Source organism: Typopeltis vanoorti, chromosome 16 (genome assembly GCF_054136105.1).
Source record: "Typopeltis vanoorti isolate ZY-2024b chromosome 16, IOZ_Tvanoo_1.0, whole genome shotgun sequence".
NCBI classification, from domain to species: domain Eukaryota; kingdom Metazoa; phylum Arthropoda; class Arachnida; order Uropygi; family Thelyphonidae; genus Typopeltis; species Typopeltis vanoorti.
Window position 1 is genome coordinate 67,573,246 of NC_143564.1, and position 16,122 is coordinate 67,589,367.

A 16,122-nucleotide genomic window follows, 5' to 3' on the forward strand; every position below is an offset into this window, starting at 1 on the left:
TTATTGGAAGCAGAGATGAACATCTGAACTCCATCGGTAAATTTGGGTTTGGACAGAGGAATGAAAGAGGAGAAAGACTTATTGAATTCTCAGAAGAAAATAACCTCTTTATTATGAACAGCTTTTTCACGAAGAAAATCAACCAAAAATGGACTTGGAGAAGCCCAAAATGGACAAACTTCATCCTCTCCAACAGAAGATATATAATAAATAATACTGAAGTGCTTAATAGATTTAATACAGGAAGTGACCACAGACTAGTAAGGGCAAAAGTATGGATCAAAAATGGGAACAGAATAAGCTCATAAGAAAAAAGTCCAATTTAGTGAATCTCTCAAAAATGAACTAAAAAAGTTAAACACAACTACTACCATCGATGATGATGATGCTAATGAAATATTAACAAAATCTATCTTGAATTGTGCACCAGAAATAGGAGGTGTAAAAAGGCACCAAGGAGAGGAAAAACTAAGACAGGAAACCTTAGATCTGATGAAGAAAAGAAGAGATATGAAAAGAGATTTGAATGACACCAATAAAATAGAATATGCAAAAATTTGTAAAACAATACGTAAAAGGATGAAACATGAACTTAGATCATATAATATTAGGAAAATTAAAGAAACAATAGTAACATGAAGGTCCTAAGACAAACATTATCAGTTGGAACAAAGGAAATAGCTGCTGTAAGAGGAAAAAATAGTGAACTTAGGCCCCAGGAGAAGATGGAATTATGGTAGATTTCTTAAAACTGGGAGGAAGCTCTGTCATCAAACAGCTGACTAGACTCTTTAATAAATGCCTAAAACAGAGAAAAATTCCAAAAAATTGGAACAATTTACTTCTAATATTAATTTTCAAAAATGGCAAAGGAAGAAATTAAAAATTACAGACCTATAAGCCTACTCCCCACCATATATAAAGTTTTCACAAAAATTATAAATAATAGAATAAAATCTAAAATAGAGGGAATGCAATCCTGTGAACAAGCTGGATTTAGAAAGAATTACAATACTTTGGACCATATTCACACATTAAGACAGCTCATTGAAAAATCAATTGAATACAATAAACCCTTATGTCTGGCCTATATAGAATACGAAAAAGCATTTGATTCAGTTAAAACATCTGCAACACTAAAAGCACTTGAAACCCAGGGAAACCATATATTGAAACACTAAAACATATTTACAATAATGCAACTTTTGTAATTAAATAATATAAAAACAGTGAAAGTTCCCAATACAAAAAGGCATCCAGCAAAGAGACTATATCTCCCAAATTATTTACAGCTGCAGTAGAGGAAGTCTTTAGAAACCTTGATTGGGAAACAAAAGGAATAAATATAAATGGAGAAAGCTGCATCATCTGAAATTTGCATATGATTTTGTCCTAATAGCAGATAATCTTGAAGATCTGGAAGAAAGGAGGCTTCATTTAGCTAAATCAGCTAAATGAAGCCTCCAGAGTAATTGGATTAAAAATAAGTAGAGAAAAAACAAAAATAATGATGAATATATATATTAACCATAGAACTGTCAAAGTTGAAAACCATGAAATAGAACAAGTTACTTCATATCTATATTTGGGCCAATTGTTATCCTTTGGGGAGTGCCAAAGAAAAGAGAATTGAATGAAGAATTCACCTTGGATGTATGGCTTATGGGAAAATGGGAGACATATTCAGAGGTGATATCCCTATGAGTCTAAAAAGGAAAGCTTTTGACCAGTGCATACTTCCTGTCCTAACATATGGAGGAGAAACATGGACTTTAACAGAAGCCCTAAACAAAAAGCTGAGAACAACACAACATCGCATGGAAAGAAGTATGCTAAAAATAACATTAAGAAATAGGAAGACAACTACCTGGATAAGATCTCAAACAGGTGTCATGGATATTGTAAAATACATTAAACAGGCTAAGTGGAGATGGGTTGGCCATATTGCCAGATGCAGTGATGGGAGATGGACTAGAAAAACAATAGAGTGGAGACCAATGGATGGAACAAGACAAAGAGGAAACCAAGAAGAAGAAGGTGGAGGGATGAACTGGAACAAATTGTGGGAGTGAGATGGATGGGAGAGGCAGAAAACCAGGTGATCTGGAAAACCATGGGGGGGACCTTTGTCCAGCAATGGACAGAACCAAAAGATTGAAGAAGACTGTATTTATTGATACCATAAGTTTATGTCACCTGTTACAAGATGTATCACCTGTCTGTCAGGACCTACATTAATATTGTAATTATGTGATACAAAACACTATAGATGATATACATATTACTAACACTAGACATCAAAAATGAAAAGATAATGTGAAAAAGAAATTCATATTTATTTACAGATATAACAATTCATGCATTGATAAGCAGCAGCAGCAATATGATTGCTTTATGGTAGCCTAGTGTAATCAATATATTGCTTCACAGCAGGCTAGACTATATACTGATGAATGAATCGTTATAAAATTTATTTTTATGCAAATTAAGTTTAACTAGTTAATTAATAACAGATAATCCAATAGTAAAATCAAAATTTAATGAAAATGTTTCAAAACTGCTGTTTGCACAGTTGCAAAACGAAAATGAACCCTCTCAGTGGAATAGACTACAAGCAGCTATCACAACATCTGCTAAAAACCACATCAATAAAGAAAGAAAAAAAGAAAAAACTATGGATAACATAAGAAGTAATCAACCTTATCGATGAAAGAAGAACATGGAAAAGAGGAGCAAATGAAGAAGAAAGACTAAGATATAAAAACATTGGATAAAATAATCAAATGGTTATGCTGGATAAATAGGCAGTGCACCAAGATAGAAGAATTACAAAATAGGAACAAAACCAGAGAAGCATTCCTGAAAGTGAAAGAACTTAATGGAAAAGCAAAATGTACACAGTCTAATAACATCAAAGACAAAGATGGAAACAATCATTGATAAGGAAAAGATAAATGGAACATGGGTGGAGTACTTATCAGATCTCTGTGATGATGATGATGGTAACGTGATAGATGATTCACAACACCTTAAGTTAAATGTAACAAGAGATACCACTCTACTGACAAGAAAGGAGATAGAATACATAATTAAGAATCTTCCTAATAATAAATCCCCTGGGTGCGATAATATCCTGGCTGAGCTGCTGAAAGCTTTGACTGGCAATAATAACAACAACAACTATTTAGTGTAATCCATTCAGGACATCTATCTGCATACCAATTCCAAAGAAAATAATGCACAAAACTGCAATATGCTGATGATACCATTCTAATAGCAGAAAAAGAAACAAATTACTGCAGCTACTAATTGAAGAAGGTAAAGAATTTGGATTAGATATAAATGCAAAAAAGACCAAATTTATGAAAATCTCAAAAGAAAACAGATCCGAGCCAGAAATATTCATAAACAATACGAAAATCGAACATACAACAGAATACAAATATTTAGGCACCACCTACTTTACTGCGGATGGAAAGCAAGATAAAGAAATAAAAATAAGAACAATCATAGCTAAAGATGCCTTCTGGAAAAATAAAGATCTGCTCAGAAGTTCTGTGGGTATCGAGACAAAGAAAAGAATGATAAGAACATTAGTGTGGCCAGTTTTCACATATGGAAGTGAGACCTGGATATTCAAGAAGAGAGTAAAACAACAGATAATGGCCTTTGAAATGTGCTATAGGAGAGCTCTGAAAATCTCATGGACAGAACATGTGACAAATACAGATGTCTACAGAGAATGAGAACACAGAGATCTTTATTACAGGAAATGATCCACAGAAAGATGAGATTAGTGGGACATGTAATGAGAGGTTCAGCAGGACAGAGGATACTAACAGTTTTAGAAGGAAAAATTATGGAAAAAGGATCAAGAGGCAAAAAACGAAGGACATGGTTTGAAGATGGACAGGATCACATGGCTATGCAGAAACAAAAAGGAAAGCCACCAACAGAGAGAGAAATGGTGCTGCCCTCTCTCACTGAGGAAGCTACATGAAGAACAACAACAGATAATTTTATGCAGTTATGATTTAATATTGCATCTTTATGTTTTTTTACATTTCTCTCGACTGCAAATGTTGGCATGTACAGTGTAAGTGTTTGTGTGCATAAGTTTTGATAAATTTTAACTTTTTACAATAGATTTGCTTAGGTTTTAGGTAGTAAATGATAATGTAGACTAGTATCTACATATATTTTATGCATTCATGACATACCTAACTTTTTCTTAATTTTTTAGATATTTCTAGGCTGCGCATTTTGTCTGCAAGTTTTGTTAAATTGTCACAAATCTCAAAAAAATTTTCAAATATATTTAATGAAAAAAAATCCACATATAAGTGGACCCACGCAATTCAAACCCATATTATTCAAAGGTCAACTGTATACTTGGTGTGACACTTAAAATACAGGATACCCTCCCATCTAATAAGATCAAGAACAGGCATACACGACACCAGTTTCATTATGCATTCAAAATGGGGAGCTAGACACATTGTATCTTATAATGTGTCGAGCTCTCAATACAAGATGGCCTAAATTATTAACAAAATGCAGACCTATGGATGGCAGTAAACAGAAGAAACCAAGGAAGAGATGGCAGGATGATATTGTTAGCATTACTAAAATGCAATGAACAAGAAAAGCTGACAACAGAATGGAATGGAGAAAAGACCTTAGTCCAGCAGTGGACTGAGTGAGGTAGAACTCATGTAAGCTGATAGCAGGGATTTTTTTTTTATCTTTATGTAAATTTTTATATAGACTGCTGTTCAACTTTTCCTGAAAAAAAAAAAATGCACTTTCATAAGGAAAGCACTACATATGAATCCTAATCTACAATGTCTTTATAAGAGCTTCTCAAACAAATATGAGTTAGCTGGCGTAATATGGGGGTAGCAGAGTTCCTCATTTTGGAAAGTTGGGTTTTCACCCCACAAGTTAACAGACATAATATATTGCCTCAGAGTCTTTATTACTTTGGTTTCATTTACACTTAAAACTTGATAAAGATGAATATTAGCTGATGGAGCAGGAAAAAAAAGCTTTAACATGGAAGTTTCTAATATCCCATTTCATGTCTAATCATAGAAAAATTTTCAATAATACTGAGTAGTACTTTTTAGAGCTACCTCAAAATGTAATACATAGCAAGAATACAGTATCTCCATAAGCTGTAGTTTTCCCGCAATGAAACCTTGGCAAGAATTGCAATGTACCTAGGTGGTGACCTTAAATACAAAAATGCAGTAATCCTTCTCAGGAATTCATGCAGTCAGTAAATTTCTTAGCATACAAAAAACAATCAGGTAATAACCTCATGCACAAACTATTATTTGTAAATACTTATGTATAACTTGAATGAAAAAACGAATATAATATGTTCCCATATTTTAAAATTTTCAACTTTTTATTTAAAACTTATCTTCAAATGAATATTTTTTCTATGTTGATTTACAGTACATTTCCATACATGAAATAAATGAATTTATACAGTCTACTCTCAATACAATAAACTTGTAGGGAACCACAAGACAAATGTATGTTATAGTGAATAGTTTGCAATAGTCAATTTCTTTTAGAATGGCACTGTACCAACATGACTTTTCAATAGCTTATTATAGTGAGAGTTGCCTGTGATCACATAATTATTAATATTTAATCTCATCTTACTTGGTCAGTCAGTTCATCTTTTACTTGAATTAATTGTTCCACTTGAGCTTGGATTTGGGCTTTTTCTTTCACTGGAATTAAAGAAAATAAGTCATTAGTACATATGCAAATAGATAAGTTGCAAAATGAATAATAGAATTTTTTATATAGCATTCACAATGACAGAAACAAAACTTTGGGATTTTAATTGAAAATGAAACAACTTTTAACCTTCATATTTTTATTCCCAAAAATTCCACCTTTCTTGAATTACGGCATTGTAGTAACTATAAAAAGGTTTTATTCAAATCACAGAATGTGAATAAAGTGTTATTTTAGTGTGCATACAGTTAAGGGAAATGAGCTAGAGAAAATTCAGTGAGTTGTCGACCCACAAATAGAATACAATCGATGCCTCAGTCAAACTAAACAAAGCCAGCAGGTTTCTGAACAATGTTTTCCACAGAAATTATATCTGCATTTAACTAACTGATCAGCCAATAATACAAACTACCTCCATATTTCTGCTTGTTGATTATGAAAAGGCTTTTGGAAATACAGAATACAAGTAACCCATGTTTTTGTTTAATGGAAAGAAAAAATCAAGGAATAATAATTTAATTATTTAGCCACTTCTTTACCTTATTTTGTTGCTTGCATTTGTGTGTGCATACGCACATTACAGTTTTTCTACTGTAACCCTGAAAATATCTGTCACGGCAACAAAATATTGTTTAATTCATTCCTGTGTGCCATCTTCATTCCATTAAACTGGCAAAAAATCAGTTCCAGCCAGCACCTGAGCCTAAAACACACTAATATGTCATTCTGGTTACAAAGACATCATCATCAAGGCAAGAATAAGCTTATGCAAGCAAGCATACAGAAGGAAGGAAAAAAACAAAAGTAAGAATATGAAACAGCATTATTCATCAGTAAGGATTATAGACACAGTAACAAGATTTTGATTGTTGGACTGATGATCTTACAAGTCTCCTAGATTCTAGTAGTGCAAGGGGGCCTTATTTAGGTTGGAAGAATGTTATGGAGCTTTAGAGAATTCTAAAAACAGTTTTTCTCCCTCAGGTTTAAAGTTGTACGTGTATAACAAAGAAGCTCTTTCAACTGAATATTGCCAATTATCTGAATTAACAGCATAATCTGCTATCCATGACGTAATACAGATACTTCATATATTTACAGAGTGAATATCTGTCCACCCAGGCAGCTATTCACAGGAGCAGGGGATAATGCAGACACCAAGATGAAGTGATGGTGGTCTTTTGGCAAGTAGATCATTTGCTAATTTTGAGTATGTTTTATATTAATCACACACATCCATACATACACTTGTGTGTAGAGGCAAAGAAAAAATCTGATATGTTTTTAGCATGACAGTATACCTACTATCATGCTAAAAACATGTGCTCTCAAATTAATGCCCATCCTGTTTCACTTTGTTTAATCTTTCTTACTGAATGGCATCCATCCTACAGGAGATAAAGTAATGTTTGGCCCATTCAAAAAGGAGGGAGATAAGTTAGTCAATTGTCCAATTGCTCTTACTTTAGTTCTCTGAAAAATCATGAAGAAAGTCATTAACAACTAACTTTTTCATTACTTGGAGGACCCACCAACTAATCACTCATCACTAATATATATGGATTCCACCACTCTCAGCCCATAGCTGATCTAGTCATAACCACTCATCTGGGAATACAAGTCATTGAAAGGTTTGGAGAAACTCCCATAGTTGCTCTTGACATTTCTAGGGCTTGTCAACAGTTATGGAACAGAGACCTACTCAGCAAACTTCCATTTTATTATCTGCCTTCCACCCTTTGCAACTGGGTTGCCAGCTTCCCTTCTGGTCATTCACCTACATATTATGGTAGTGACATCCTCTCCTCAGCTTTTCCTATCAATACTACAGATATTCCATGGCTCCGTACTTTCATTCACTTTCTTTCCTGTACCATAATGACCTTTTCTCACTGACCTCATATCCTTTCCATAGCTTTGCTGAATACAGTACACTTCATTCCTCTTCTTCATTTGACAAATTTTGTAATGTACAACCATATGAATCTTCATAATCAATTTCTTAAACTCTGACTTGTTAATTGCCCATGCTGCAAGGATAACAGTGTTTCAATGCTACCAAAAACAGGATTTTTCACAAGATCTCACTTTGTCTTCCCTGCTCTTTCAACCTCTCACATTTCCTGGCATAAATGCATCTCAGCCATAGATTCTTCATCCTCCAAAACACTTGTATAACTGCTGACACTATGCATATCCCAAATATACCCAACTCTGGAATGTTATTCACATATTTGGGATAGTACACCAAAAACCTTTCTAAGAATGCTTGATGCTATTGAGAAGAGGACAATCTCAATAAAGATGATCGCCACCCCCCCCTCTCTCTCTCACTGAACATCCATTTACTATGCTAGAAGCCTACCAAACCAACTCCTCTTTTGTTCCACCAACTCTAGAATAACCAGGGTTATTCTAGAGTTGGTGGAGGGTGAAGGAATCTATTGATTAGTTATTGCATTTAAATTTTTTTTTTTAATTTTTATATTTTTAACAGACTACAACATTCATCTGTTAAAAATATAAAAATTAAAAAAAAAATTTAAATGCAATAACTAATCAATAGATTCCTTCATCCTCTCCCAAACTATCTGCATGCACACATCATAATGTGCTATTCGTTTTGAAAGTATGGCTTTGATATAAAAAATGTAATGACACAATGTACAGATATCAAGAACATAGAAGAATAAACAACTTAATACGGACAAAATGTTTCTAAACATTTATATATTTTGGAAGCAGGTCAAATATATACATCATTCTTTGAATAGCAATATTGTACAAAATATAACCAGGATTCCAAACAATATTTTTGACATTTTGTTTAAAAGTTCCTAATATATGATGATGTATTATAAGCTTATTTAACTTTCCTAGTTTATGAATTGAACTGTTAAATATTTCATGCTGCATGCTAAAAAATTTGGACTTTACAATAAAATACAAATAGGATGAAAGTTTATGATCACTGATAAGAAAATACTCAATCTTAACTACTTCAAACTGAAAAATTAAAATAAAACTGTTATGTAATCTAAAAAAACATAAATAGCATAATAATAATAATAAATAAAACATACTTTCAGCTTGCCCAAGTATGCTGCAGAGCTTTTTGTTTCTACTTTTAACACATTTTAGTTCTTCCTGAAATTGACACACACCCAAAAATGTTACTTTCATTTTTTTTCCAGATAAAAATGTTGCATACTTCTTATAAAATTTAAAATGATCCAATAATTCACATTTTTCACTCCATGAAATGTTATATGAAATCTACTACACTGTATACATTTCAAAATAACTGGCAATCTCATTTTTATTGCTCATTTTATCTGAGGAGGAAAATTACAAAATAATTATTTCTATTTAATTACTACACGAGAAGTTTATGAATCTTTATATATATATATATATATCTTTGCTTCTAAGATGGAATACAGGTATGTATTCAATGAACAAATACTGTATTCATAATCCATGTCCTTAGACTTCCATATATATATAAAAAAAAAAAAAAAAAAAAAAAAAAAAAAAAAAAAAAAAAACCTTTCCCCCGTGCTTTTATTTTATTTTTAAGTGAATCACAGTAATGAAGTTTGCAGGATGAAAAGGTATTGAGAGACAGAGAACAAAAAAAAAAAAAAAGATATGAGAGAAGAAGATATGCAAAGAGAGAACTGAGAAATGTATTAGACTTGTTGCAAAAAAGAAAAAAAAAAAGGAAATCTTAGAGTGAGCAAATGAGCAGAAAGGGTGAGGAAATGCGAGATGTTACAAGTCATTTGACATAATGGGAGAAGTGGATGTTTATCTCAGATGCATGAGGATGAAGACAGGTGTGGAATACAGGAATCAGCTAAGTTGTTTATGTCTCAAAATGAGAAAAGTTTCTTTTGTTTTGTTGAAACAGATTCATTCATAATTAAATATAATACAGATTAACTTATGTAAAAAAATTTTAAACCTTTTGGTCAATGCAATGTGACCATTATGAGTTAATGACACTAACTCACAAGAATTACTAGGGATCAGAAATGAGGCAAAGTCCAACAATGATCAATTTAAATGAAATGCAGTTGATTCAAGATGCTATTTTGAAAGAAATAAATGAAATTAGGATTTGTGTATTTACCAGGAAATAGTGTTAATATTAGCAGATAAATTACATCTACTTAAAGTAGATGTAACAGTTATTTTATGTATGTTGTGAGGTTAAGGCACACAAAACAAAATAGATAAAATCCCCTTGGATCTAGAGGGCACATGTGGACTTAAGGGGCCCTGTAGAAACAGTGGGAAATGGCCAAACATTATAGGCATTAGTGAGACTTGGTTGACAGAGAAAGATATTGTCACAGGAACAGAATTTATGGGCTATTGTATTTTCAGGTCAGGGAGGAAAGAGAAAACAGAGGACTGGGATGGGGGAGGGTAAACTGGTTATCAGGGCTTATCAAATTATGCAAAATTCTATTTGTCACATAAAAACTTTACTCACCCAAGGACTGCCCCCCATCCCCAACACACATTTCCTTTTAATGGTATTTTTCAATAAATCAACAGGAGCTCCATAAAGTGATCAGTTGCACTAAATCTATTTAATTTAAAAAGATTCTATGTAAAAAGTTTTTTTTTTTATTACAAAAATATTTGTTCATTCTGCAGCTACTTGCCAATGGCAAAATCTACTGGCCACAGGTGAGCCTATTTGTTGGGCTCTGTGGTTAATGATAGAACTGCAACCAGCAAAAGCAGAAGTTCAGCAACAAAGAAGAGTGGGAGACAGTGGATTTGAAGTGGTCTGGTGTGAGATAAAAGTCAACAGGACAAAATATAGTCGCTTACTAAGGAACAAAAAGATATGGATTATATGCATTAGCAGATTAGCTCTATGAGCACAGAGTGAGTAATCATTGTGAGAGACTTCAATTATTGGGATTCTTATTAGAAGGAAATTTAATTCATTCAGCCATCGAGAGATCATTACCTAAAATGGCATGTAAAAGAAGATATACTTGGGGTTGGAGAGTAATATATCTGCAGATTGACTGCATGAGAGAATTTATCCATAATCATGGTAATCACTTTGCCTAGGAGAAACATTATACATAGGAAAAGAACCACTATGCAGTTATAACCTGGGATATGGCTCAGCACATAGAATTTTAAATTAAGAAGGGTTATATGTGGAATTACAAAGCTGGTGATTATGAAAACATAGGAAACAGCTTGCAGTAGTAGCATAAGAAACTAGTGGGAAAGAATATCAGTAATATATGGGAAATAGTTAAGTATTTAAGGTAAGCAGTATTGAATTTCACACTAAGGGTCAGGACAGTAAATCAGGTGGGTGTTAAATGGATGAATAGCATCATTAAACAGGATTTGCAACAAAAAAAATGTTGTAGAGGAGACAAAAGAAGACAATTAGCAAAGCACATGAGCAGCAGCACAAAAAATAGGCAAGAAAGGTGATCCTCATGGAAGGATGCAAAATCAGTATTACCTTGATGGACCCATGTTTCACTCAGGATTTCTCCATGAGTGCAGGTCACAAAGATGCCTCCAACAATCTCGAGCCTCTCTCTTCCATGTTATACCCATAGATTTCACTAGTGGATCTTCCCATCTTGTAGGTGGCCTTCCTGGTTTCTCTTTATTCTTGGTTGCCAGTTGAGTATTCTATATGTCCATCTGTTATTGTCAAATCTGGCTATGTGACCTGCCCATCTCATTTTGTTTTCATATACTGCAGTTACCACATCTTTTATGCCTGATCTCTTTCTTGGTTCCGTGTTTCTAACCTGTTTCATTCTGCTGATGTTACAAAGCCTGCGTTCTATTGCACCTTGAGTTATTCTGAGAGTCTTCTTTTCTTGTCGTGTTCCATGTTTCTGATACATATGTGAGTGATGGTAGAATATTACTATTAAATAGTTTTGCCTTCGAAGAGATGTCAAGATTTGGATCAGTAAGTGTTTCTTTTAGTCTGTTGAATGATAGCCATGCAGCTTTCTTTCTTTTTGCTAGTTCAGATAAATCATTATTCATTTTTATTGTTTGTCCTAAGTACTTGTGTGAGTCAACTTGTTCTATAGGGATGTTATCAATACATAGGCGATTCTCACTTGTGTAGATGTTTTTGATCCATTTTGTTTTTTTTCTAGATTCATTTCTAAGCCTATCTTACTGCTGTTTGTGTATACTTTTTCACCCATTTCTTCTAGGTCTTTTGGGTTGTGGGATATCAGTACTAGATTATTGGCAAACATAAGAATTTGTAGCTTTTCACCATCTATGTTTATTCTTCCGTTTAGGTCTATTTTTTTTTTATATAAGTGCTGGTATATAGATTTGGAGAGATCACATCGCCTTGGCGGACCCCTCTCTTTATATCTATATTTATAGGTTGATCAAATAGGGTTATTTGTGTGGTCTGATTTTTGTTAATTTCCTTTATCATGTGGATATAAGTAGGGTCCACATTTATTTCCAGTAAGGCACTGATGACTGCATTGTGTTCTATGGTATCAAATGCTTTTTCAAAATCAATAAAGAGGAAACATAGAGGGATTCGATATTCTCTGCATTTTTCTGTTAGTTGTGAAATGACCTGGATATGATCTATTGTGGAGAAGCCTCTTCTGAATCCTGCCTGCTCTCTGCTGGAGTGGTCTTCTAGAGTGTTTTGGATTCTGTTCAGTATTACTATGTTCATGATCTTATATATGTGAGAGAGTAGATAGATTGGACGATAGTTTTTTGTCTTCCTTATTCCTTTTTTTGAATAGAAGTATGGTTTTTGAGGTTTTCCATTCCTCTGGAATCTTTCTTTCTTTGAAGTACCACGTGAATCTGGCAGCCAAGGCTTTGAAAATAATTGGTACACCTTGTTGGATTTCTTCAGCCTTAACATGATCAAGTTCTGAGGCTTTACCTTTACTCATTTTCTTAAGGACATGTTCTATTTCTTCTGGAAGTACATCTGGTATATTGCTCGGTTTTGGAATGATGGGTTCTGAAACTTGGCACTTAGTTGCATAGAGATCATTATAAAAATTCTGCACAATTTCTTCTATCCTTTTTCTATTAGTATGTTTTTCTCCATTTTGATCCTGTAAAGCAGATGGAATTGACTGTTTAAAATTTAAGTCTTTCTCTATTTTTTTCAGGCTGGTTTTTGCCTGCACTGCTTCTCTTGATTTTTGTATCCTGAAAGCTTTGCAGTCTTCTGGAATTCTCTTCCTTAGTAACTTACAGATCATTTTGTATTCTAGAAAATTTTTTTCAGATTATGAAAGAAAATTATAAATCAAGATTATGAAAGGAAATTAGCTGAGCAGGATATCCTGAAAGCTTTGCAGTCTTCTGGAATTCTCTTCCTTAGTAACTTACAGATCATTTTGTATTCTAGAAAATTTTTTTCAGATTATGAAAGGAAATTATAAATCAAGATTATGAAAGGAAATTAGCTGAGCAGGATAAAGGTAATCCCAAAGAGTTCTTTACTATGTGAAGAGTAAAAGGAATAATAATGAAATTGAATTAATGCCAATGATGTGACAGTAGCAGAAGAAATAGCTGAATCACTTGGTGAATATATAATATCAAGATGGAGTCCCTGTCTGGTGCTGCATAAGATATTATGAAATCTCAATGTGATTACAGCCACAGGATTATTATTATTATTGTACAGGTATCATGGAGTCAGAAGACTTATCATGGAAGAGCCATTATTCAAGCAATACCTATCATACTTTTCTTAAATTCACTGATGAAGCACTCACAATTACCTATGGCAGCCCATTCCGCCTATTCACAACCCTCCAAGCAAAAAAATCTAGTCCTAACACCCTTGCTAATCGCACTCTTAAACAACTTCCGCCAGTGATCCCTTGTTCTGTCCTTTCTTGCTATGTACTGGAAAAAAGTCTTCAGTGTCAATCCTATAAAACCCCTTTAATACTTAAGTGCTCCTATCATGTCTCTTTTTCCCCTAATGGCTAATTTCTGAAGCCTGCAGACCAATCTTTTCTCACAAGGAGCATTCCATAGATCTGCCATAATCTTTGTCACTTGCTTCTGAATCCTCTCCACCATGTCTTCATTGCCACAGAATCAGGATGTACAGATCTGTGTGCAGTAGTCCAGATGTGGCCTTATTAAAGCATTTATATAGGGGAACGATAATCTCTCTCTATCCTTGCTTGTTAATGTGCTATTTTGGTTATCTTTGTAATATGCCCTCTAAATCTCAAATCCTGTCATTGTCCATGATCAATTCCCCCCCCCACACACACATCCAAGTCCTTGGCCTCATCAGTTTCTTGCAGTTCAGTTCCATCAATTACTAGGCATTTAATAGAGATGTGTGTGTTAGACATAGTATAATGTTTTAAATAACAGCTTCACACACGTAAGAGAAAACAAAATAGAATTTATTACTAATGAATATGAAGACTTTTTGACCAGTAAAAATCAGTCATAAAGAGAAATACATTGAGTTTATTTGGCCGTAATAATATAAAATAAACTAGTTTTGCCACAGATACTTGTGGCTTCTTCTGGGCTAGGACGAACAACAATACAATACAATAAAAGTTAATATGAACTATAACATTACTTCAAACCAGTTACAATATTAGTTGAAATGGAAACCATTTGGAGTTGGTATGGGTTAGCTATTGTTCAGTGATGTGTGCAAGAATTGGCTGAAAAGTTAAAGTCTGACATGCAGAAAGATCTAATGAGCTATTTCCAAATACCATACAGGATCAATCCTTAGCTCCTATTGAATGTGCTTGTGATTGAATGACCATAGATTCTTTTGTTACAAGTGGTGAGGTTGTCATCTATATAAGGCATGGCATTCTTACTCCATTCAATGTTATGATGTGTGTGTGTGTGTGAAGAAATAAAAAGCTAGGCCTGCACTGTCTTCTCTGTTATTAATGTCTCCATTTCTGTCTAATTTCCAAACTTCTAGACGTCTGTCCTATGTAAGAATGGCTGCAAAGATACACAATATTATAAGCCCCAGGATGTTCATAGAAAAGGTTGTAGTCTTTAGGCGAATGAAGTAAACCTTGTGTGGTTAAAATGGGCTTAAAGGCCACTCTTATGTAATGAGATTTGAGAAGACTAGCCATTTTGAGCAAAGTCTACCAATTAAAAGAAACAGAAACTCTGTAGAAAATGTTGGGATTTTGTTGTGGAGCAGGAGTAGAGAATAGTATTTTTGTATAATATTCTTAGAGTATTTGTTACACACAAGTAGCTGGAGTAGAGACTAATTCTTCCTTCAGTTTTGCTTCATCTCTTGTGATAGACATCACCCCCCCCCCTTTTTTTTTGAATGTATGTATAATACCTGGTTTTTCTGATATGTGCAATGAGAATGAGTGTAGGTAATGACCTGTATGAGAGAAGCCTCCTTTGGCATTTTTGGAAATTAAAACATTGGTAGAAGGAGTTGACAGATGAAAGAAAATCATGCAACACCATATTTTCAGATGATAAAGACATCATCTACATATCTCCACCAAACTGGAGATTTTTTGTTTGTAGATACAAGGAAATGTTTGTACAAGTTTTCCATGAATAAGCCAGCACATGGAAAGAAAGCGCTTCCCATTGCAAGGCAAGATAGCTGCTTGTAAATTTTCCCATTCCATTTGAAATAATAATTAGAATGGAGAAAATATCTAAAAAGCTGAGAGGTTGCTCCACACAAAGTCTCAACATTCTCTACAGAACTTCTGTTTCCATCCCTTACACCAGTGGTTCTTAACCTTTTCAAAGTCATGGAGCACTTTTGATTATAATAAAAATTTGGGGAACACCAAAAGCATTAGGGTCATAAAATTAACAATAAAAATATGCATGGACTTGCCTTTTATAAAAGTGGAACTTATTTTAATGCAATACTTGAGCTTGTCAGCTTTTGCAGATTTCAACAATATCAGATCTAATATATGATATAGCTACCCTCATCTCTTTGTCTATATTAGTAAGTCTTTCACGCTTTTTAGTTTTTATATGGATTAATATTGAGAAACCGAACTCACACAAGTATGATGTTGAAAATTGTAACAAATTTTCACTGCTGTTGTGGAGAGAGAGCTGGGTATTTGGCGTGGACAAAAATCCAAAATTTCTCAGGAGTTATTTCAGAGAATTTTCATTTTTTAGAATGCAATCCGTTGACAAGGTAACTAACTGTTCCTCTTGTAACAAAAATTCACAACTCGATGTGTTAACTGTGCCAAATGGATTTCGTATCCAGTCATAACTGTATTTAAGGAAAGAAAGTAACTTGAAATATTTTCTTCCAATATAGTTAATTGTTCTATTATAACAGAA

At 33.6% G+C, this 16,122-nt stretch overlaps 1 protein-coding gene across 2 annotated transcripts in view; it reads right to left on the reverse strand.

Moving 5' to 3' along the window:
- The window catches only part of LOC150098099 (G kinase-anchoring protein 1-like), a 217,775-nt gene that overhangs the window by 54,253 nt on the left and 147,400 nt on the right, over positions 1–16,122 (reverse strand). For both annotated transcript variants that reach the window (XM_090406355.1, XM_090406354.1), the window contains 2 exons: positions 8,841–8,904; positions 5,677–5,747 (listed from right to left, as the gene is read on the reverse strand). In XM_090406355.1, coding sequence (XP_090262481.1) covers positions 5,677–5,747; positions 8,841–8,904 — 135 coding nt within the window. The remainder of the gene's footprint in view (positions 1–5,676; positions 5,748–8,840; positions 8,905–16,122) is intronic.